Source organism: Lineus longissimus, chromosome 12 (genome assembly GCF_910592395.1).
Source record: "Lineus longissimus chromosome 12, tnLinLong1.2, whole genome shotgun sequence".
NCBI classification, from domain to species: Eukaryota; Metazoa; Nemertea; class Pilidiophora; order Heteronemertea; family Lineidae; genus Lineus; species Lineus longissimus.
The window spans coordinates 10,822,982-10,848,545 of record NC_088319.1 but is presented as its reverse complement, the minus strand read 5'-3'; the positions used below and the strand labels follow the sequence as shown (position 1 = coordinate 10,848,545).

At 40.5% G+C, this 25,564-nt stretch overlaps 2 protein-coding genes across 17 annotated transcripts in view; one reads left to right on the top strand and one right to left on the bottom strand.

The window, feature by feature from the left end:
* The window catches only part of LOC135497387 (uncharacterized), a 123,477-nt gene extending 118,280 nt beyond the window's left edge, over positions 1–5,197 (top strand). For all 6 annotated transcript variants that reach the window (XM_064787252.1, XM_064787250.1, XM_064787251.1 and 3 more), the window contains exon 7: positions 1,195–5,197. In XM_064787252.1, the coding sequence (XP_064643322.1) occupies positions 1,195–2,442 (1,248 nt within the window). In that variant the 3' untranslated portion in view covers positions 2,443–5,197. The remainder of the gene's footprint in view (positions 1–1,194) is intronic.
* Positions 5,198–8,279: 3,082 nt separating this feature from the next.
* The window catches only part of LOC135497219 (pleckstrin homology domain-containing family G member 5-like), a 146,610-nt gene continuing 129,325 nt past the window's right edge, over positions 8,280–25,564 (bottom strand). For 4 of the 11 annotated variants that reach the window (XM_064786966.1, XM_064786970.1, XM_064786969.1 and 1 more), the window contains 12 exons: positions 24,359–24,463; positions 23,774–23,932; positions 23,393–23,539; positions 23,072–23,221; positions 22,335–22,445; positions 21,827–21,976; positions 21,423–21,560; positions 20,598–20,714; positions 20,036–20,177; positions 18,482–19,904; positions 18,000–18,023; positions 8,280–14,264 (listed from right to left, as the gene is read on the bottom strand). In XM_064786966.1, coding sequence (XP_064643036.1) covers positions 18,011–18,023; positions 18,482–19,904; positions 20,036–20,177; positions 20,598–20,714; positions 21,423–21,560; positions 21,827–21,976; positions 22,335–22,445; positions 23,072–23,221; positions 23,393–23,539; positions 23,774–23,932; positions 24,359–24,463 — 2,655 coding nt within the window. In that variant the 3' untranslated portion in view covers positions 8,280–14,264; positions 18,000–18,010. The remainder of the gene's footprint in view (positions 14,265–17,999; positions 18,024–18,481; positions 19,905–20,035; positions 20,178–20,597; positions 20,715–21,422; positions 21,561–21,826; positions 21,977–22,334; positions 22,446–23,071; positions 23,222–23,392; positions 23,540–23,773; positions 23,933–24,358; positions 24,464–25,564) is intronic. The other 7 variants (XM_064786971.1, XM_064786973.1, XM_064786972.1 and 4 more) reach the window with 3 other exon arrangements.

Below are 25,564 nucleotides of genomic sequence, written 5' to 3'. Positions count from 1 at the left end.
GATGTTATAATGCATGGTTGTGCTGTTGTCCACTTCAATTGCATGTTTGTGCTATTGTCTTCATCAATTTGCAAGGTTGTGCTACTGTCCTACCTTGGTGGCAGTGTTTAATTGGTTTGAATGCATGGTTTACATTTAACCCTTCGGGTCTGAACTCCCTGGAGATGCAGGTCTGTTGGGTTCTTATAATGTTTTAGAGACAAATGAAAACATATGTAGAATAGCTAGCCTCATAAAAGCAAACTTTAGTCTATTTATCTATCCTGCCTTTAGATAGAAAAAGGCTTTTTCACTGAATACTGTCAGCACCTTTTTTTACAATTTTTCTCATATAGGTATTGGCCTAATGTAGAATGTATTGAGAAAAAAACACACCAGGTTTTCATGGAAACCACATTCACAGTAGAAATTTGCGATGAAACCTCATTCAAAATGGACTCAAACATCATCAGGTATTTGTTGACTGGCATTTTGATTAAAATACTAGAAAAACATCCACTAATTCTAATGCAATAAACCAATTTATTTTATGTTAGTCTGTCTAGTCGGACACATTTATACATCTCCCGCCTAATTAGTTATTCATAATATTTTCCATTTAGCACTTCACGAATAAGAGTTTTTATATTTTTATCATCACAACAACAAATACAGGAACTGCTATTGCCTAACTCTAAAAGATGGCAGCACTGTCCTGAATTGCACGGGCTCAGTAGTTGACTTTCTTATACATGTAGTCAAAGTAACAGAACAAAACTGCACCTTGAATTAATGACAACATTTAAAAATATTCAAAAATGTGCCATACCATTATTGTATCAGCCTTTTAGTTATTGGTTTCAGTTTTAGATGTGTACAGTCCAAGTCACAATTGACATTCCTAAATTTGCATAAGTTGCGTTATCCAGCACATAAGTTTGAGGTATGCAGCATAAACCTGTGTGCAACTTTGCATGTAACTTGCGTGCAACTTTGTGCCTGCATATGTAGGTTAAGCGTAAGATGCGTGCAAATAACGCAAAGCAGAAGGGATGTCAGTTGTGACTTGGACTGTAACTACGGGGCTGGGTTGTTCAAAGCGTTGTAAGCTTAACCGGATCCTGGTGGTCTACTTCAGTGACTCGTTCAGTTTGGGAACGTAGTCTGCAAACTTTTGGTCCTAGTCTAACATACTTTACTCTCTCTCTCTTACAGCCAAGTGAAACAGAGAAGGAGCCAGAGATGGTATGCAATGACAACAACGATGACGAGGATGCAGAAAGCGACAACGAAGGAGAATATGAATGTGAGATGGCGCCACTTGTCAAACAGCCAACGATCTTGGAGGACATCAGCGAGGTCAGCGAACACTCGTCACCCGCAAGGCACAGCATCAGCATGATGGAGGAAACGTTACTACAACACGTAAACAATAACGCGTTGCCGTCGGTGACGATACCCAAACCACCGGACCATGTCGTGGTCAACGTCAACAATCCTCAAAACGAAAGCGCCCCCTATAATGATCCTGGGTTACCAGGGTTAGGTTTGACTACTTTGACACAGTCGGACTTGAGTGTTTCGTCGTTGAATCCTTCATACAAATACGGAAATCAGACGGAATATATCAGCGGAGGGGGGTACGGTAACTTCGCTTACTCTCCAGTTGAGGAGGTTCATATCCCAATGCTACAAGACGACATTGAACAAAAAATCCTCGAGAGCCCTGACTTGCCTGACCCACCAAACTTTGCTTTCTCACCTATTGTCCCAATCCCGTGTTTAAATTCACCGGACGAAAGCCACAATGGTATTTTGAACAGTTCATCTTCGGACGAGACGTCACCGACAAGTAGTTCGTCGTCACGAGAATCGAGTGATTCGTCACCTCGTGCGAGCAGACTCGAACAGGATCCGCTCAGTGACTATTCGTTTTATCAGCAAAGTATTAGCGACCGTTTGAATGAAATGAATGACGAGTTATTTGACGATATGTTAGGCCCCGACGAGGACCGTAGCATCAAAATGGCAGAGTTGTCTGAATTCTCGTCATTACCCACAATTCCCGAAAGTAGTCGGGAAAATACGGACGCAGAAGACTATGAAGCCAGGGTTGAATATCCATTGGCTCGTAACTCCTGGATGTCAAATCGCTCATATTCATCGGATTCTCATGATTCTCGAGGCCGGGCCGCATCACAGCCCGTTGAACAAAAATATCCTTCCGCAAACATTAACGGGTCAGTTCCAAAAAAACCTCCGCAGGAGCCTCAAAAAGATGCCAAAAATTCAAACACGGCCCGTTTTGTCGGGAATGACAACAATGCTTATGACAATGACCTTGAATTGTCTGACGACCTTGAACTTTCCGATGAAGGTCATGGTCATACCCATATTCATCTAATGGATGAACGAACTCTTCTTTTGAGCAGCTTCGAGGGGATGGAGAGTACACTGGTATAGTTGTTCGGCTGATTAGTTTGGGTGATTACTGATAGGCGGCACCATTGTCAGTTTGCCGATATATCAGCGTTTAGAAATGGTCTATCAAAATGATGTGTTTTCCATAAGATGCTTGTACACTTTCGTCTTAGGCTGGTTAACGCATGCTCAAAATACGCCACCTACCAGCCATTGTTCAAACTTATATATACCTATAAATACCGGTATTCAAAATTTATATCAACAAATGAGTGTCTAAATAATCTGCTGTCAAATTAATTTTATTTCAGATAAATTCTTTATAAATAATTCTGAGTGTATGGACATAATTGTATAGATATCCAGTTTTCACTGTTTTTATTTTCCCTGCCGGTGCCAAATTGTAAAGAATAATTTAGGAATTTAAAAAAAAATGGTTAGAATATTAGTTATAAACAACAGCTCTCCTGAATCATCTTCTCCTGCAGTTCTAATGTCCACCTACATGAACTCTCCCTTTAAAGGAGTACGCCGTTTGTGGGTCCGAAAAATAGAAATGCAGTTATACACAATGCCATTGCATACATGTAGTGCATTTATGATGCATCTTCGCTGTAAATTGGTATACAGTATTCATATATCTATCTACCCCATTAATGGCAATGTTGAAATTTATATTCAAAACGTATTTTTGCAAAGGGAAATACTACGCCTTTCACACGTAATATGGGCCTTTTGTTCATTTGCCCATCAACTGGCTTAATAATGTCTACACAGTATGTTAAAGGGGTACTATAGGGAGGAGCAGGGGGGTTAAATTGACCATCTTTTGGTGACTTATATGCACAGCAAGGGTACAAGGGAATAGTGCTCACGTTTATCTGAATGGGCAAATATTCAAATGTGTTGCCATCTATAATAGCTGTATCAAACTAAGTCCCCCCCTCCCCAACGTGGAAATTGCATGACTAGTGCTGGTGAATTAAAATTATAAAAGTGCATGATGTGCAATGCTCATCACCTGCATACGGTGGGGACATTTGTGACATAATAGCACATCACCCGCAACAAAAGGGTTAATGAGGGTTGCAGTAAACTGGGCTGTAGTACAGGTAGTGCAGGCATGAAAGATTACAGCATGGCGATGGTCTCGCTTTAGCCATGAATCCCTGAACAGTCATTTTTTAAGTAGGGTTGGACTTATTCCACAAGAGGAGTCGATTTACTTTCACACCCAGTCTTGATTTCCACGCAGTAGTCTGAGAAACAATCGAATTCTAAAAGAGCTGCTGTCTATTGGTTAAATATGAACTTAATATTCCTTTAAAGGACCATTGGCATTATGAAGGGCAATATTACCCAGCTATCGGCTGCCAAGTCACCTCCTATTCTACATCAGTAGTTCCCATCAACAAATAGCACAAAAAAAGGAAAGATTAAAATCTGAATGAATAATCGTGCTTTCCCGACGTTGACTCCGATTTGACCCGATTTAGCTCTCAGGCGTGCAGACTCATGTGGCCGGAAATTTGCGCCAGCACTTGCACGTACTGAAAATAACGAATAATGCGTTTTTCTACTAAGAGCTGAAACAGAACTTGAAAAGCATCAAACTCGTTCACAAAAATAGTTTACTGATGAACCAACAGAAGAACCACCATACTGCAATAATAATCCCAATGGCCCTTTAAGATTGTACATAATGCTTTTCGCTGATATGTGAATTGATTTCTATTCAAAGGGAGACTATAGGCAAGAGCTAGCGTCCCAATCGGTGATCTCCAGGACTGGTGACCTGAGTACACACAGTTAGGCAACTGGGTCTGGTCTGACTTCACCCTGTGGAATTGGCAGCAACCTCTCCGATATCCTGCCTCTTCGTGTATTATTGCCAACCACCTCTCCGAGCAAATCCAAATCCTGTCTGTAAACTGACTCCTTTGTATGGACCCGGACCTTTCATCCAACTTACAGCTTCCCAACTGTTGGAAACCCAAGGAGCCATGATCGGGCATTCAACAAACCAATGTTCAACTCTGGCTTCAGCATTTGAGCTGCTACAGTTGAGATTATCTCATTTCGATTTCTCCCGTGCAAACAACCGACTCTCCTATGCTGAAACGCTGGAACCAGGGATGCAACATACAGTTTGAAACCTAGACATAGCTCTTTGGTGGTCCTGGCATAGCCTCGCCACAGTGAGAAAGCTGCTAGTTATGGCAGTCCAATGCGGTCACAATTACCCTATTCCCGTTCAATGCTATTTCTTTCCCGTTGTACGGGAATTGCACTCCTGTTGAAGAGCAAGTTTGAATAAAGCTGATGAGATGTTAGATAGTACCGACACCCTCCTCGATCTGGCCTACCTCACACTTGCCTATAGTGTCCCTTCAAGATGTATATAAACTTCCTTTACTGTGATGTTATCGGGCGATAACTGTTAGCAGCAGTTTATAAGAGGCAGAAGTTAGCAAAAAACATGTTTTTGACCATGATTTTGGCCGAGAATTGTCAGAAAGTGTCAGTTGCCCCACCCCGACCAAAAAGCTAGCTCCGCCACTGGTGTAGACACCAGTTGAAAAACTTTTAAAAATACCAGTTTGAGTTGAGTCCATCATGGGAATGAGGGAATTTTCAACAAAGAAACCATGAGTACCAATGAAATTTGATGCCCATGTTACATGTATGTTTTGGGACGTCAATTCAATTACAAATTTGATCTCTAGAAATTAATGCCAGTTTTTGAGTTGTCTTAAAGTGAATAAATTATTTATGGAAAAATTTTAGTTATTGACTTCTATCTGCCATACATTAGGACCTTGGGTAGAGCACTAGGACAATACATACCCAACTAACAGGCAGCCTGTACCTTGCATCAAAAGGCCTCTGGTGTCAAGATTGGCAGTTGGCTTTGACGTGGAACGCATGCGCCTTGCTTCATCTGTCTTCAGTCCAGCGGCCATGTTGTCCAAACATGTCTTCACAGCTTGAGACCTATGGATAAGACAGAAAACAGACAGAAGAGTGCTACAGTAGACTGGTCCCTCTTTAAGGAGCAATTGGATAGGTCAATTTATTTCATGACCAAGATGAGTATTGAAAACTGAAAACTTTTACAAAAAGCTTTTGATGTAATTACTGGGTTAAACCCATGCCCTAAATTTCACAAGTTTGGCTGCTGGCTCTGCTGGTATTTCAGCAGTAGCAGGAGTCATCACTGCTCCAATAGGCTTTGCTTTGGGTGACGTGACAAAGGCAAGTGCCATTACTTCATCACCACTTAGTTTTCAGAAGAAGGCCATACTTAGGAAAATTGAAAAGCATGAGAAGATATCACAATCGGCAATTTCCAAACTTAACAAAATCAATGATTTGGTCAGTAAAGCCTTAACAGACTCTCACATCTCTACAGAGGAATTCAGTTTAATCCTCAAGGAGAAGGAGAAGTACATTTCCTTGAAGAATGCCATTAGAAAGAAACAAAGGGAGACCAGTTCTGATGCCAGTTTTGATGTAGACTTTTTTAGAGGAAGGGAAAAAAACTAGCACAGACAGAGATGCTGGAGAAACTGAAAGGCTTTGCTCTCAGGACAAAGTCCGACTAAAAATAAACTGAATTCCAACTACTTGACTGATAGTGGTCTCAAAGCCAAACAAGACCTAGAGGTTTTAGTCGCAACAGGGAAAAGTAAGGATTTCCTTAACAAACAACTTACAGTTAATGACTTGGATGTTGTGACAGAGAAGGAAATCATTAAATATCATAGACTCTACTGGACAAAGATGGCTGCTAGACTTAACGATTCTTTAGAAGACAGTTCTTAAGGCTTACACTAAATTAACAAAGTTGTTCTTACCTGTTGATGATGAGGAAGAACTTTACAATGATCTTAGAAACGATTACTTAGTAACGAAAGAGTTGGACAAATGGTTAGGATGGGTAAGTCTGAGGATGGGGGCACTAATTGCCCTTGCCTCAACTACCCTCATTACATTAGGTCACTGTCATGGGGAATTATCAGGACATGAAAGTCCAAAGATTGATGATGACATTGACTCAAATAGTGACTCTAATAGTGACCTAATTAATTCCAGTAACATAAATGGAGAATGATAACACAACTCAAGTTACAAGTAATACAAATACTAGCGATGATACTAAACTGATAGTAGTACCTAAGAAGGTTAGATCTGAGAAACAATTGGCATGGTCTAGAGATTTTGGTAAAAGGTCTCTGGAATTTAAGAGAATTAAAAAAGAAAAGACAACCGACGACGACGACGAGTTTTTGGTATTTTGAGCAAAAAAAAAGTGAAAATTTTTTTTGTACTTAGAAATTTTTTCATCACTCTGTCAGTTGAAAATATTTCAAAATTTTCAAAATCAAAAATATTTTGGGACTGCAGTTTTTGGTGATGCCAAACACGGGCAAAGTTAGCCAAACTTGTTTGGCAATGTTTGCCTGTGTTTGATAGTGTGGACGGGTCCCCAAACATTCGCCAACATGATGTTGGCTCATGTTGGCCAACAATCAGTTGTTACAGTATTCAAACAAACAAAGAGACTATATTTTAACTATTTAGGCAAAAAAGATCTTCATAGTTTTATAGTTCAAACTCTTAAATCGCAAATATTTTTTGTAAAAAGTTTGCTTCTTTCTAGAAGATGTATTTGCCGAGATTTATTTTAACAGCGATTAGGATGCCAATTCACACGAAGCTTTGCTCGAGGGTTAAAATACCTGCATATTATTAGCGCTCTGAATGTCTACCCCCAAGGCAACCAGAATTACTTCCCCTGTCAGACATCTAAATAAACATAGTGAGATATTGTAGAATGATTGCAACACCTGTTAGTGGAACAATGTGATTCAGCTTCAGCTTATCCTCGTCTTACATTGGTATCAGGTTCCTTATATTTTAATTTCAGGGACTAATCATTGGTTGCATTGTTTGGCAATGTTTGCCTGTGTTTGATATTGTGGACGGGTCCCCAAACATTCGCCAACATGATGTTGGCTCATGTTGGCCAACAATCAGTGTTGGTGAATGTTTGTTAGTGTAGACCAGGCTAATCTTACAGTATTCATGTTCACTACATTTCTTTTTATGATTCTAAAGTGTTTTCTTACGCTAAAAGTAATTCATACACCTCCTACAGAGATACACAGTATGAGTGCCAGTCCTGAAGAATATATTGATGTCAGTTATGTACATGAAATGACCCTTGAAATAAAGATTATCAATGACATCATCATCATCATAGTTCTTACCATTCCCGGAAAGGTAGAGAAGGTCTAGTTTTGCCTCACGTAAGTTTTTAGCAGCTTCATTCTGTAACTTGAACACATTATCTTCTTGAGATTATTGTCACTCTAAATCTTAGGGATATCGTTTTGAACACATACAGGAAAGGAGTTGATTCGTATTCCGTACCGAGAGCTAGGCTCGATCTTAATCTCATTTTCATACATCTTGTTGGGGTTAATTTCTGTTGCTTTAAAACTTGTTTGCCCTTATACTCCAGAGCAAACACTTCTGATCATTTCCCTGTTCCTGTGATATTACATTGCCGACAGCTTTAGTGTTAAATGGTAATCTAATGTAATGACCACCTTTGCACCTCTTGTAAGGACGTATTGTCATGTCACAGGACTCTATTATGTTAAGAGACAAGCCAGACCCTTGAAAGTACCTCTCTTCAATCTGTGGTTACTGCATTGATTGCCTATTAACTTTAATAGTAACCACACTGGCTTACCAAACTCCTTTACTACTTCAATTCCTTCCACTTTCTTTATGCCATCAAGCTCCTCGGTCTCAAAGGCAAGCTTCTTATCTACACCTTTAGGGATTAGTGGTGGAAGAGGAGGTTGTACTTGTACCCATAACTTACTCATCTGTTTCTCTAATGTTTCTTAGTCTTCCTGTGGGCTGCCATATTGCTGTATGAAACGTATTTATCACAAGTAGGACATTGTACCTTTTGGTTTTCTATCACTCGTATTATCAGTCATTATTTTAGATTAAGATACATTACAATGTATCTCGTGGTGTCATTTAGGCTCCTCCTAGCTCCTCTTCTGTGCAATATGCACCACGTTTTGCTGTGACGATAAACATAAAGAAGACAAAGATATAATTTCACACTTTTTCCATTTATTCCAATGTAAAGCAGCCTTGGCTCTGAGTGTATATGTTAACTATAAACAGATTACAACAATGATATATACAACTTACATATGTACATTATTAACCCCCTGTTCCAGACTGCATATGCAGGGCTGCACAAACTCTGCAAACAGATTGTGAATTCCCATACCCTTCTCCCGATTAAACTGTCATGTAACATTTAAAATCAAACCTTTGCAAATGTAATTTCCTGAATATTGGAAACAAAAACTGATAATATAAAGTCAATGCCAATAATGCTGGGTTTACATATAGTTTACATAGAGTCAATGTTATAATGATCTCCTTTAAGAACAGACAGTCATTTCCAAAGACCGGACTACATATGATTCATTACGTCATTTAAATTTCCCCCTGCTGTCAGTTATATCGTGTGTTCAAGCTTCAGTCATTTAAAGGCCCACGCTGTCCGTGAAACATTTGAAAATTGTACCGGTAATTGAATTTGAAAATTTCCGATGGAGTTTATAAACATACTAAATATAGCTTTCAGCATCGCCATTGTGTAGAAAGATATACAAATACTATGAATACCAAGTTTCAGCAAATTCGTTTGCATAACAATTGCACTTTAACATTGTGTATAACTGCATTTCGATTTTCCTGGACCACCAGTAATCACGAGTGACGTGATAAGGGATCTGTGACATGTGAAACATGAACCCTGACATTGGGTGATATGAATAAAGACTAGTAAATGCTTTTACTTCAGTTTTGTACAGAAAGGCCTAGTGTAAATGTACATGGAGATTTAGATAAAAGCATTTGCTAGTCTTTATTCATATCACCCATTGTGACTCATATGTAAACCCGAACTGATGGATTTCTTATGTATGGCTCAATGTAATCTATACCCATTTACACGACTGTACCTTTCATTTCTTGATGAGTGAAATGAAAAAGTCAAAACATTTCGCTTTATTCTTGTTAAGAAGCCCTCACTTCAGTGACAAAGTCAAACTTCATCAGAACAGCCATGAGAGCTACATAAGGGGTCATCCAATATCATCAAGATTTTAAAAAAAATTACACAACCTAAATACTTCTTTTGGCAGCCCCCTTCCTCTCCCAAAACGTACTTTTAATGATGTCGATTTTTTATATTGATCAACATCTAATTGAAATTCTACAAGCATACATTTATCGTTTTGTTAATTGTTGTTGAAAATGTTGATAATAACGGATGACCCCATAGAATTTACGATTATTATAGAATATAAAACCCTTTGACATACTAGTACATGTAAAATCTATAAATAACTGATTAACACAAGTAAAAATTATAATACAGGTTGAAGGTTTACAAAAGTGTGCGTTGAAATTCCATCTGAATTTCCATTTCACTTTATACATTAGTTACATATTTCACATACTTATTAAATACAATTGTAATTGCATGATTTTTGGCAACTGCATCAAATAAAATTAACATCTCCTGACTTGGCATAGTAATTTGATGAAACTATTTGCAGAAGTATGATCAGGCCACTTATGTATACTGGAGGTGATTCTCTGATCTGCAAAATAACCAGGCAAATCTGCGTAATAATATCCTTATGCATGATGCTCATTAGGATGTATTGGGTGTTAGGCCAGTTGAATACAGCCTCTCGTAAACTGCAGGTCATGTACACAATAAATTTCCAGCCCATGTCAATTTCATCCCCAGTAGGCTCTGTATTGTATTGTACCGCTAACTATTACTGCCACCCTTGGTAATTAAGTTTGTATTAGCCAAGGGCATATTAAAGCTGCTACGGGTTCAAAATTCCAATTGCTCAAAATATAGTAATGTAAAGCTTTATCAGCCATTTAAAAACTAGTATAGGCAGGAGCAAGAGGTCCAACTGGGGGACTCAAGATAACAGTCAGGGAACTGGGCCTGGTTCAACTCGAAAAGAGAATCATGCCAGTGTACTGAGAGATAGTAGAGACACATTTTGGGACTTTCCCTAACCTAATCTGGCCCACCTTGCTCTTGCCTACAGTTTCCCTTTAATACTGAACTCGTCGTAGGTGAATCTAAGAGGCTGAGGGGGCTGCTTGTCATAGTTTAATGAACACAAAATCTTAATTCACAAATATTCCTAACTTTCGAGTTCAATTAACAATAATTGGAAAATCTAACCTAACTTCTAATTTTGAACACCCTCAGTCTTTTAGATCCAATATTGGTTTTTATATGATAAAACAGGAGTCATTGTAATGGATAATATTTTGCCACTCGGACTCGGTGTTGCTACTGTAAAAATCAATTGAAAAGGTGCCTGATGAAAACAGTAAATGTATCAGCAAGTCGGTAAGTTTAACCACAGTATGATATTTCATGGGCTATTTTCATAAATTGACCGATTCATTCCAGAGGACCAGATTTGCGTGGGTGGCTTGGTGTGACGACAACAGGATATGCACTGTGAGTGCAATAGCATCGATGACCACTCACATGGTCAACGTACAGAAGGTAAAAGTCGTTGACAAGGAGGGCAAAGTGGCCAAACTGTAATATTGATTTCTGACAATTTTTACATATTGCACGAAAGCTTGATCAACAGTTTCATAATGAGGTAGTTGGCCTTGATACAAGACCACTTTGTTCTGAGATAACTGACATTAGTCTCATCTCTTAGGAAAAATGCATCCCTTTTACCATGGTAAATCCACAATTCACCATGGTAAATCCACAATTCACCATGGTAAATCCACAATACACCATGGTAAATCCACAATTCACCATGGTAAACTGACAGCAATTCACAATGGTGAATTGGAACAATAAGATATTCCACCATGGCAAGCATCGAAAATTCTACATTCCTAATGGCTTAAGCATGATGAATTCTGAATTCACCATGGAATTTTAGATCTTTTTCGTAAGGAATAAACTAGGGAATATGTTTACAGAATTTCTGAGCAGATGGCGCTGCTATGCATCCAAGAAAACAACCTCGGCCCAGGAACTCCTTTACCCTTTCGCTACAGTAGCTACAAATATTGAACAGAAGGGCTTACTTTTATCTGAACAGTCCAAACTCTTCAGAAGTGAAAAAACAAATTTGCATTTGGCATGTTTCAGGGGGGTGGAACCAAGTGCTGGTGAATAGAAATTTTAGTGGAGCATAACATACTATGCATGTCATGGAGCCATGTGCATGAGGTGCATAGCACGTCACCCGCAGCGAAAGGGTTCATTGTCATTTTTGCCGGCCTAGCATAGCTGCAAGAGGGCTGTGGTACCCTGCGTTGGCCCCACTCCTGGGGGACTGAATACAGGGTGCACAGCCATCTGTTCCAACGACCTCACGACCTCAAACTAAAGTCTAACAAAAGATTACAATGGTGCATATTATAGACATTGCATGTTCGCCTTTCCTCTAAATCAAGCCTATACAGCAATAAAATTTAAAATCAAAAACATATTCTTAGAAGGTAACGTAATGGAAAAAACAGATGGTAACTTTGCAATATTAACGAGACTGTTATTTTCAACAACAAACTTGCTATATCTTTGAGGTTCACAATAATACTGTATGGAGCTATCAAGCCAGTTTTTGTGCATCTGTTACACACAAGCCTGTTGCAGGTAATACAGGCCTTTTGTACAGGCGCCCTTTCACTGGCTTAATAGCGTCTACACAGTATCTGCAGGGACCGCTACCTTTGACTACAAGCGGGAAATGATTGCATTATCTGTATTCTTCAGTCCCAGAGGTTTGAGCCAGGTCTACACACCTCTTTACCTCTCTAGACAGCAACACTACACGGACCATAATGCCCACTCTGTATTATCTGGAGACACTACTCCTTTAAGCAGCAAAAAGTGTCCCTTTAATTAGCTCACTTCAAGACATACCCTCACCGAAAGGCAGTGCACTGAAAATGACTGCATCACACTGCTTTTGACTGAAACCCCCACTGCATATGACTGTCTTAGGCATATCATTTTTTCTTAATGTTTTAAAACCACTGATTTTGACTGAAAGACCACTGCAAAGCACTGCCACTTGCATATCATTATGAACGACGTATTTCAAAAACACTGCCTATGACTGAAAGACCACTGATTTCCACTTCTCCAACTCTGATCGAAACCCGTGGCATTTTCAACATGACTGAAAACCACTGCTTTATGACTGGTGAGATTAAGACTTGATGGCAGTGTAAAGCAGTGGTAATTGCAGTCAAATTCAGTGTTAAATATCACCCATAATTCAACCTGAGACAGGAAGCTAGTAAGTTTGAATTTGATAGTCAAACATTCAAGGAATCATGGTAGCTCTTCATATTTCTCGATATTTACCCGAATTTCAATATAAGAAGAGGGGAGTTTTAGTCAGTTTGAATTGGAACACATAAGGAGCCAAATGAATGCAAAAAGGGTAATCTAGACAGTCACTGAAGTTGTATTTTCAGCAAATCAAGAAGGCTGTAGGCCCTATAGGTGTTGTAATGCATGCATACACTGCAAGATATCTGCATGTATCTTCATGCATCTACTGTAGGCCCTATAGGTGTTAATTGTAATGTATGCATACACTGCAAATTATCTGCATGGGAGCTCAATACACATCAATCAGTTAGATCATTATTCTACAGGCCGCGTGCAGTTACTTTATTTGGACGCCAATTTGATCTAGCTCTAATCCCTGACATCACTGACAGTAGCTATGTGCCATGTGTCGTTTCAATTGTCTAGTAACCCATCTGACCACTGTCATTATGACAAAGTTTGCAATGACGTTGGTCAAGGACGTGAATTTGTCATCTTTTTACTGTGTCACGTCATCATGCAATGGCGATGTCCTCTATTTGTGCAGATGACGTCATCACTGCCATATTGGACGCAAACACACCGTCTAAAATAGGACAGCAAAAGTAACAGTTTGCTAGAAGTTTTTGCTTTTTCGAACAATTTCTTTGGTTGTCATCAGCACAGGGGGTCACGTCCCCCAAACCTCTCTCGGCATCCGTGCCTGCATGCCATTAAATAAATTATTCATATTAACACTGAAAATGACTGCTCCCTCCAAGAGGTTTTGGAAATGGCAGTCAAAATCAGTGGTGTTTCAGTGTGGATTCAGTGTGCTGCGAAATATTTAAATTAACACTGAACCCCACTGCCAGCCCTGTGCATGATGCATAGTGGGGAGTCATTTTCAGTGTCAAAAGCAGTGGAAATCAGTCAGCCTAAATATTTAAATGAGCACTGCTTTTGACTGCCTTACCACTGATTTTGACTGTCTTACCACTGCTTATGACTCCCTAACCTCTATTTTTGATTGCTGTATAACTGTATGCTTTGGTATTGCGTGACTGAAAAACACTCCCTATGACTGCTTTCCACTGATTTCAACACTGCCATAAAAATGTGAGGTAACACTGCAACCTGACTGAATCCTGACTGATATCACACTGCCTTTCGGTGAGGGTACCTCTGGACAGACTTGGATACTGGGTCTAAAAACAAGTCATACAAAACTAAAACATTGGATTGATTAGAAACTAAAATAGTTCTATTAAATGAGTGTTAAAATGTCAACAAAAAGGTCCTGTTACAACTTCTGAACGATTTCTTGAAAGATCATGGGTTTGTATCTGTGACCCTATGTCGTCCAACTTCTTGTAGTTCCACAACAATCTGATAGAGGGCAGTGCATGTGGACTCCTAAACCTCTCTGAAATATATAAAAGGTACTTGCGTTAGGAAGCTGTCAATTTAGTGCAAACAAATTATTTTGTGTCTGACAAATGATATAACTGACTGGTGAAGTGGTATAAAAATAATCATTGGACTGCGAAGGTTTTTTGAAAAGATTTTTTCCTGGCATTGATCTAGGTTGGAATACTGAAAATAGCCAAAATCTTATGAATATTTTGGTATTACAGCAAAAAAATGCATTCAAATCAATGTTTTTTTCAAAAAAAGAGGAGGGTCTGGATCCGTGCTTGATGATGTTTTGAGCAATTGTTAGTTCATTATCAGTTTAAATGAGTTGCAGAAACATTCAGGTTCATGCACAAGTATTTTTTTGGATTTAGTTCAACATGTTCAAGATTAAAGGGAACTGGAACCGCCGAGCGATTTATTCAACTTTTCGACTTTCACCGCCCGAGAAAGTCAAACTTCCAACTTCCTATTCGAGTTCAGATTTGTAGCTCCACCCCCAGTGCCCGAGCATGCGCAGTTAAATTTGTTATTATTGAGAATCATGTGAGAATCACGTGAGTCATGCGATCTTTCATTCATGAGTTTTCGTAGTAAATTCCATAGTAGTGACGTCACTCAATGATTGACAGCTAGGCGCCATGTTTCATTCATGCATCGTTCTGATCACCCGATACGCGGGAAATGAAAACGAGGTCATACGAACTGGCTTGGCGGTTTCAGTTCCCTTTAAAAGTTGCATGCATAATTGGAAATTCATATAAAAACATACATATGTACCAAAGGTCTTTGTTCCTGCCACAAAATAAATTGGGTGGGGGGGGGGGACATTGATGAGATACCCAGTGAGAGGTCTGAAAATTAATTTTGCTACATGTCAGGAGATGTGTTTCCGGGTATTTCATGGCTGGAAAACGGGAAGCAAAAAACCAACTATTTCTCAACCCGAAATGTTGGAAATCAACACTATTAAGATAAAATCAAACTGGGCATTACCAAGAAGTAATTAACGACTCGTAATAGCAGGCATTCTTTGTCTAAGAGAAGTTTTAGAACATTGTTAAAATGTCATTTCCTTATTAGCCTAAAAATCACTACTAATTGAGTTACACTTTTTGAGGCAAGTATTTTGTGACAAAAAACAAGCATTAACAGCAAGTATGGATTAAAGATACTTGATAATAGCGATACTGTCATTGAAAAGAAGACGAATTACAAGTATCTTGCAAAAGCCCCCTCGTGTCAAAATTTGGTACCAAGTGCAAGCTGAGATGATGTAGTACATATTGCTTCCAAATGTTTAGTCTTCATTAATTCTTGGTATCACTTGTTTTTATAATTTCAAGACAAGCTGGTATTCCTCCTTTATCAATCTTCCTTTTCATGCTCATTGAGAGAAAAAAGTTTATTTTAAAAGCGTTACCTCAGCCAAATCAAGAGTGAAAATGGAGGAGTGGCAAGCCTCTCTTGGATCATGAAAGGGGGCCGTTTCTCCCTTGAGGAAACCCTTAAGTCAAATTTAAACCACAAATCCTAGGAAAACCTCTCGTCACATTTGAAGGGATACACTTGTACAAGACTGGCTTACAACAAAGATATGTGACTTGATCCGTGAACAAAGGTTGTGATTAAAGGCGTACACCGTTTGTCAAAATTGAAACTGAAGTTGGGAATTTCTAATTGTATCAAAATATGAAGTGAATACAAATTTCAACGACAAAGGTACAAATTCTATAAATACCAAGTTTTAGCAAATTAAGAATGCCTAATATTAACTGCACTACGGCTTTGTGTAAGCTAAGGTGGTACAATGATACGCCAGTACAATTATAGCCTCAGTGTGCACTGATGTGTACTACCAGCTCATGTCAACACTGTAGGAGCTATAATTGTATCACTTGACCTTATACATGTCAAAACTACAAGTTGATATGAACGGTGTACCTCTTTAATATCCTACATGTACTTGAAGCAGTTAGGCAAAATGTTCTCGGAGTAAGCATTCACTTGAAAATTGGCAAAAGTCACAACAACTTCAGCAGCTAAAATTGCTAATTCAAAATGTAAAACCGAGAGTTGAGCTAAGCAAACTGCAGGGCCAATGAGATACCCATCCCCAGCAATCAATTCCCGACGATTCAGGCAACTTTTTGCATCTTCATCTTTTGGTTCCCAAAGTCGAAAGGAATATTGTCTCAAGAAATTATTCAGTTCTTCAGATAAAACTTAAACTTCAGTTGGCTTCACTCAAACTCAAGGCGAAGGTATGGTAGAGAAGGGTATCTATTTACCTCACAACCAGGCCGACACATCAGAAACAAGATCCATTACTCTAGAGTTAAGCGCCCTGCTAACAAGCAAATTAAGTTTCTCAGTGACCTTTGATTTTAATCCCTTGCGACAATAATTGCTTAGTGCAGGTCACTGGGATGCAAGAGTGAATTTGGAACCCAGCCATTACTGATTTCATCGAAGAGGAGATCGAGAGATCCTTTTGACTCACATTGCAGCAACTATTATGGTAGTTAAAGCGAACTGGAACCGCCGAGCGATTTATTCAACTTTTCGACTTTCACCGCCCGAGAAAGTCAAACTTCCAACTTCCTATTCGAGTTCAGATTTGTAGCTCCGCCCCCAGTGCCCGAGCATGCGCAGTTCAATCTGTTATTATTGAGAATCATGTGAGAATCACGTGAGTCATGCGATCTTTCATTCATGAGTTTTCGTAGTAAATTCCATAGTAGTGACGTCACTCAATGATTGACAGCTAGGCGCCATGTTTCATTCATGCCTGGTTCTGATCACCCGATACGCGGGAAATGAAAACGAGGTCATACGAACTGGCTTGGCGGTTCCAGTTCGCTTTAACTGCAAATAAAATTGCTTGTTTGTGCCTAGCTTTCGACATCACTCAAAATAGACAAGTCTTTGGTCAGCTTCTTCTGTGTTGTAATTTCCTCTCGAGGTAAGCATGTATTCTTACAGGTAAACCAATACATTTTTCCACTGGTAAACGGATACCCTCATCCACCGTGTATAAAAAAGCTGAACTTGCAATAACCGCAAGAGAAATTGGAACTTGCATAACAATACCTAGTATAACATTCAATCAGTTTACACAAGAGCTTTCTTAGAAGGGTTCAGATCCTTAAATCTGATATGTCATGGCATAACCAGGTGCATGTCACTCTGAGCTTGGCTGGTCGGGACAGACTGCTCGTCCATTTCACTGTTGTCTGCCTTTTGTGAAATTTTAGGACATCTATTTCTTCCATTATCTCCTGGTGTCATTTAGGCTCATATTCTATGGGACATGCGCCTATTTGATGTGACAGGTTACACACTGAGAGAATAGTCCCCAGGGACAACACGACGAGTGATGGCAACACTCCTCTGAAGACTTCGAATCAGCACTACCGTCAGCAGAAATTTGAACAAAAATTGCCAGATTATGCATCCGGTTAGGCATGCTGAAGAACAGGTTATGACTTAGTTCGCTTGGTTATATATCAATGCCCATGCGTAACCGATGCAAAATCTGGAAGTTTTGTCCTGATTTCTGCTGACCGTGGGGTTGATTCAAAGGCCTCAAAGGAGTATTCAACCAACCAGATTCCAACCACAAGCATGTTATCATGGCTCCGTTGCAGTTCGCAATGACTAAAATCATTGGTTTGCACAATGCTTTTTATTAGCATCACCACAACTCTTGTGCAAACTGACTCTAAACAAACAAACTGCTTACCATTTCTACCCCTAGGTGGTGCTACTGTCGATTACAGTGAAATAAATACATTTTAATACATGTAGCTTCTTCGAACAAACCCATTGATCCAACCGAGACTGAAGTCCTTCCAGTTTCCCAGAAACTGAATTCTGTGATGTGCTGCATGGTCTGTCCTACATTTGCTATGTCAATTTGCTGACCAAGAACAAAATTTGCCCGACACTTCAAATCGGGGAGGTGTTCATTTCCATGCAGAATATCCAAAGGGGTCACCCGAAAGTGTGCAATCATGTGAAGTGGCATTAAAATCAGGGATGCAGCAAGCGGGGGTTGGGGGTGATTGCCCCCCCACAAATCACCAAAAAAATGTTGCCATGATTTTGACCGAATTATTTAAAAAAGTGTCATTCATTTTGCCCCCAAAAGGAGCGTTTTGCCCTACCCCCAGACCAAAAAGCTAGCTTCGCCACTGAAAATGTGATTCAAAATTGTATACTTACGATGCCTCAAGGTCTGAACTCAACAACAACTGTTTCTTCAGCCTCATCATCTGGGAGTGCGTCATACGTTTCCGGCCCTCTGGTGTCGTTGCTAAAGACGAATCTGACGTCGAGAATGAAATTCCATCCTCACTCGCCGACTGATGTGGCAACGTCAGACTACGCGTCTTCAGTGCCTCCTCCGCCGAATCCAAACTGAGACTCGGCGGTTGGAGCGCAGACGTGGATTGCGGACGGTCAGCTCGGCGTAACGGGGCACTGACTGTAATAGTCACTTCATTTGAATTTTCAAAGACGCTATCAGTCGATGCAGTCCTACGATGATCAGGGTCTTGGTTTGCTTGTAAAGACCCTGTCGACGAGAAACCACTCGAGCTTACGACGCTCCGTAACGACGTCGAAACGCCGGTCGATTCCTGTAATGTTCGTTCGTCCTCAGTAGGCCCGCCACAGACCTCCAAAGCTCCTAAATTCCATGAAAGACGTTTATGTATTGACGCGTCCCGATCTTTCTTTTGCACATTTTCAATACTGTCCACCGTGTGATAACGTTTATCGGATCGTCTTTGGTTGAACTTCCCCTTCCCATTATCCTCCATCGTTAACGAGATTCGCGGATTTTCACCAAACACGCCACGACTGTCTACCGGCGACATCCTCGATGATGGTGAATTCGTACCACTACTTGAAATAGACTCAGATACTGACAAAGATTTTGATTTTGAGTTCTTCGGTGAGTCTTTTCGTTGCATAGACAATAATTTACGCCGCACAGGCGATGGCGACGCGGGCGGGGAACGAGAGGGTGGCAATATATTCACGTCCGGGACGGCTAAAGTATGACCCTGTTCCCTACCGTCCTTCGGCACGGAGCGCCGCCGTGGAAACGGACTGGAACCATCAGATCTGAGGCTTCCCCGTCCCCCGGTGCTCGACCGCCCCAAAGAATCATAATCCTCTTCCTCATCCGACACAGTTTGATTAAAACTATGCGTTTTTGGTGGCAGCGAATCATACCTTCGATCCAACCCCGGCTTGTGATGATTATGAGTCAACGAATCAACACTCTCCGGCCGCGATAGCAAACACTCCGTGCTCTTCGCACGCGATATATTAAACTGATTAAAGTCCGACTCTGAACAAGATGTCCGCCTCAGCGAGAGATTCTCATGGCTAATACTTGGTTTAAGTCCTGGCATGTTCATCATGGCGGCCGTCGGATAATTTAACGAATCGTCGTCAAATTCATCCGGGAGGTAGTACAAGTCTTCATCCTCCGGGTACTGGGCGCGTAAACGGGCTTCTTGATATAACGCCTGTGCTTTCTGTATCTTGCCGACCCAGAGTTTGATCTGTTCGCCATGGAATGTATACGCGGACCACGCCACCCTGTATTCGTTGACTAAGAGCACCAGAAAACTCCCTGGAATTCAAGAAAGAAACTTTTAGTCCTGTAAAATGATTTTAATCGCCAACATTAAAAGAAAGTTGTAGTACCGTAAAATTATTTTAATTGTAAAAATCAAATTCTTTCTGCGAACCAAAACTACTTACCACCATCCTTGAGTTCATGTACGATCACCTGATCAATTCTGATTGGCGGTTTGATGATCTTGACCTTATCCTTGTCACCACGTTTACTCGCCTTGGTGATCAGGAACATATCAGTGAACAAGAAACAATATGCATCCGTCGACTGGAAAACAGAATAGAAGACATTAATCGAATTTAGACCTTTGTCAAGAGCAATATGGATTTTCTGGCCAATGTGATATCGCCCACTGCCACAGGCTGAGGATGATATCCCACTTTTACCAGATAATATGGTAATTTCAGGTATTTTTGCAAGTAACTTACAGTATTCGTATCAAATGTTTTACAAATGTTGACAAATCTCACGACCACAAACGAAAACTGCTAGTTGACTGGCCCCCATTCTAAGTACTGCTAAACTACTACAATAGCTTGACCATGTTGACATGACTAAATAACGCTGAAAGACATACTTAGCAATAATCTAAGTATTTAGGTTGATGCTGTTACATGGAATGTCACAAGTTCAAAAATCTTTGTTGAATAACTTAACACATTAAGTGTGATTTTCTTCCCATCCTACCTTGCTAATTCCATCTTTAAACCTGAGTGCACCTTCACATAGCAAGTGCCGCGTCTGCTGAGGGTTGCATCCTGGCATCGGACACGTCAGATCTAACTGGGTGTAGTCGTTTAAGATCTGAAAACAAGATAACCAAATACGCAATGTTAATTTGGTTAAATTTTTTTTCTCTTGCATGGCCCTATAATGTTCATGGCCCATCGTGTGCATGGCCCGCCGTGTGCATGGTCCATCGTGTGCATGGCCCCATCGTGTGCATGGCCCATCGTGTGCATGGCCCCATCATGTGCATAGGCCTATCATGTGCATGGCCCCATCATGTGCATAGGCCTATCATGTGCATGGCCCCATCATGTGCATGGCCCCATCATGTGCGGATGGTGTGCACAGCACGCCATGCCCCGGGCCATAACATTTTCAAATCACCAGCACTGAATCGCACACACTCTAAACATGCCATTAACGCATCTTGGAAACGCAAGTTTCGACCTTATAGTAAAGATGGTAACAGTTTTGAATAGTTTCGGCCATTCAGACATAAGTCAGCTCCACTGTTTAGTATTGGCATCCCCTGTCAGCACAGGATGGTGTTGGCCGAAAAATCGCTGTGGCTGTAAAAGGGTTAATATCCCTAGACCGCATATGACTGAATGACCACATTTCTGCCAAAGAACAGGATTTCTGCCAAAAGACCGCATTTCTGCCAAAGGACGATGTATCTACCGAAGGACTGTGTTTCTGCCACAGGACCACATTCCTGCCAAAGAATGCCACTTCCACCAAAGGGCCCCATTTCCACCAGAGGACACATTTCATCATCCTCACCTTACTACATTCCTCGTTCAGAATATCCACGACGTCATAAGATTCGATCCTGTCAATGATCGTTGCCAGGCGCTCTTTTTCATGGCGCTTACGCAGTGTGGTGTTGACGAAGTTAACAAATATATCGACTGAAATTATCTGGAAGGAGAGCATAACTATCAAAACGTAGTCACAATTTTTTTTTGGAGATTACTTTGTTTGGCAATGCTTTGCTCAGCTTTTAAGAAATAATAACATGACCCATGATACTGAAATTGGATCACGATTTTTTAACCAAAATCTAAAGGCCTTTAGCCTATTAGGAGAAGAGCACAGCAAAATTTTAGTATCTTTTTTTATTCTCTTCAGAAGTGCCCTTGATTCACTTCTGTCTGGACTTTCCCACCATTTCCCACTTTACATACCATAGTTTCGAGATCCTCTTTCTCCTGTGGATTTTCCGTCTTCTTATTTATTGCACTTAATAGTAACGAATACTTGGTTAGTCTCTGCATAGGTTTTACGATCTGGTCCTGCAGTCGTAGACGCTCGCATTGCTTCTGTGTCTCAGCCCACTGAATCATGTGAAGAAAGTCAAGAATGAGAATATGCCTGTGGTACAGTCCAAATCGCAACTGTCATCCCTAAATTTGTGTCATTGATGTACTACCACGTGCAACTCACGCATATGTCGCCCGTAATTTACCCGTAACATAGGACGATAAGCGTATCACTGGTGCGTCAGTGACTCGCAACACGTGCGTACATTGCGCGTCAATGACGCCAACCAGGATGGATATCATCTGTGATTTGGACTGAAGCTCAAGACAGTGTTACAATTTTTTTACCTCAAAGGCCTAATCAGATTGTGCTAATTGCATTTTCTGAATAAAAGCCCACTGAAAGATGTGAAGAAAGAAATGCTGTACTTACGCTGACAAATATTTTAAAGAGTTCATTATCTCGACACGAGTCCCTGAGATACATGACCGACCCCTCCTGGTCTAGACAGTGACGGAGATATGGCTGGAACATGTCATTAAACTGGAATATGAAAACAGAAAACACTGATTGAGGCTTCTTAAAGATGTTTTTTGTGAGGGGGTGAATCGTTTTGGACATTTTTTATATCTGTCCAAAACAACTGGCACTCAACCTCACCAAAAGAGAAAAAAAGAAATGAATTCAGAAAAGCATGTAGCTTTAGCAGACAATCCCGGGGAGAACCCAGGATTGCATTTCTGGATGAACCGGCGTGGCTTTCAATGAACTAAAATTCCTGGTTCTTTACAACACGTAGGCTACAGCGTATGAAATACTCAAGGGTTTGTCGGAAGAGACTAATAGCTGTGGTCCCTCGTACCTGAGTGTCTATGGCAGAGCAAGTAAAAGATCCCACATAGGTGGACACTAGCCTACAGTGGACTCCATACCTCCAGCAAAAATCCAATAGGGTTACGACGCCAGTATATGATATGATCAGGCCTATATTTGACCCGTCACAGCAAAACCAGGCACATGATGCTGTAATTTAATTGTTATTTCATTACCATTGAAATTTTCCAATTTTAAATATCGTGTTTGACAGAGTATTCCCGAAAATAAATCCCTTGCGAAAATTTCACCATTCATGATAACACTCAATGACACCAATAGAGGGCAGAAATTACCTTTAAAAATCCCTCTTTCATCCCGGATACCGATAGAGGCTGACGTGTCTGTCTGGCTTCCTCGACGACGGGTAACATGTGTTCCTCCCAGAGCTGGCGGTTTGCACCAATCACATCGACAATATTGCTGAATAATCGATCCGTTTCAATCTGAAATGAATAGGAGGCACAAGGTGTAAAGAAGTACATTGTATTTGTAACATTGAAATAAATTTAGTCGACTGACGGAGGGTATTTTCATGTCCCCTTTCACTCCGCTGAGCGACAGGGGACAAGAATAATTTTTTTCAAAAATATACCAAGCGGACAATGTATACTTACATCATTTAGTAATAGACTGTTTTGCAGATTGACCATACAGCACAAGAACACGTCGATGATCACCCCGATACCCTTGATGTAGGTCACCTCCGTCTGGATGAGTTCCCACACTGCAGCTTGGTGGTTACGTTCCCTCTCGCTCAGAGCCTGGAATCAATACAAGATGACAGGTTTTAGGAACAAGTGAAGTAGTATTGTGTTTTTCATGTCGTTCTGGCCAAAGCTGCTTGAATGTACAGGAATGTGACCAGATCACAAATGCGAAAATTTGCAAAACAGTATTCTGGTCAAAGGACTAGGTCTTCTCAACCAATCATCTGAGAGAACCTGAGGCCAGACGCTTAGAAATGAAAATTTGAGTGGCACCTCTTGAATACTCACAGTATGATTGTCAACGATATCCGTCCAGTGCTCCTCTAACTCGTATAAAGATGGATCGAACTTTGGCCGACCGATCATCAGAAGATCGGGCATTTCTGGCAGGCCCTGCAGGTTGTAGATCTGTAGCTTCTCATAGAGTTGTTCGAGTTTCTCCCTGTCCTGTAGGAGAGAGGAAAATTGCAAAACACCTTGATCACAATAAACCACAGTTGAGCAGTGAGAAGCAGAGTCTGCAAAGTGACAATCTCGGACAAAAATGAGTTAAGTTAAGCAACCTCCCACACTGAATGCTATTTTCTGACATCTCATTGATGTAGCCTGATCCACTTACGAATAGATGGCAAAACTCCACTTTCCTTTTCCAGGAAAAATCAGGAGTCGAGGACCTATAAAAGCAATTAGAACTCTTTCAAAACGGAGTGAATGCCAATTTCAAGGGTGGAGTCAGTTCTTTGTTTTCCAGAGAACACCCTCCCAGGTTTTAAATTGGCATTCAGTTCATTTTGAAGGAATTCTAATTGCTTTGGGGTTTCCAGTTCTGGGCAAAATGGCGGCCCCGATGTTCAACTCATAACACAATCTTACCTTGAAAGAGGTGGCGGCCGGACTGAATAAGTTGCCGAGACGATTCTGAGCTTTTGATTGCTTCTCCTGGCTCGAGTCATCAACAGCTTTATTCTTTCGTAAACTCTGCAAAAAGATGATCGGCATGAACCTAATGGTGACAGATCCAAGGAAGTCCAAGGGATTCTAATTGTAGGTCTAGACAGTATTACCAAGTTGATAAATCAGAATCCAGCTGAGAGTGCAGTAGATTTAGGCCATGGGCCAAATCCAAAAGAGGCTTTAAGTTCTTTCCTGACAATATTTTAGGCGGCAGAGTAAAAATGCTCTTATTATAATAGTGCTACTTCACATAAAGCATACTTCCACTTCTTCCAAGTCCCTTCATATTTCTTCGAAATAGCCAAATGTGGACAAGATAGAACTCATTTTCTCACATTGCAAATCCAATCATCCACCATTTTTTCTAAAAATCACGTACATGCCAATTTTATCCCAAGTAGTCTGCTGGTTCTTCAGCCTGTGAGGCAGGGCCTAATTGTTGGGGGAAACAAATGCTGGGGTGGTTTAAATGCATATATAGGGAAGGCACAAATGTTGTGGAACACGCTTTTTGTTCTCAACAGCAGCATGGCAGACTGCGTGTCGAAAACGATGCTATAATCCTTCACTGCACAAGTGCTATATTCGATAACATAAAGTGTGTTCCAGAAAGAAATGTCAACAAGCAATCACCACATGATATTGCAATTTGGTCATCACAATTATACTCATTTATATGAGCAGGGAAAAGAAACACTGAAGTTCTGGAAAGTCACACTAACTGACTCATTGAACTGTTACACCACAGGACAGAAGGAAAAGTGGCATTTACACTATGCGTATTTGACCCAGTAAATCAAGACCAGATTAGAGTTTCATTTGGCCTTAATTTGCTTTTCGTCCACACTATCAGAATCTGTTCCAGCTCTTAATTTGCTTCTTGTTCACAGTATTAGAATCAGTTCCAGTCTAAATTTGCTTTTTGTCCACACTATCAGAATCTGTTCCGGTCTAAATTGGTTTTTGTCCAACGTGGCACTATCAGATTCTGTTCTGGTCTAAATTTGTTTCCAGTCCACCCTATCAAAAGTTGATCAGCTGGAGGAGAGTGCCAACAAATTACACAATGCACTCGTTTGCCAAACTTGCTAAACATTATAACCCAGCTATTTCAGTCCATACTAT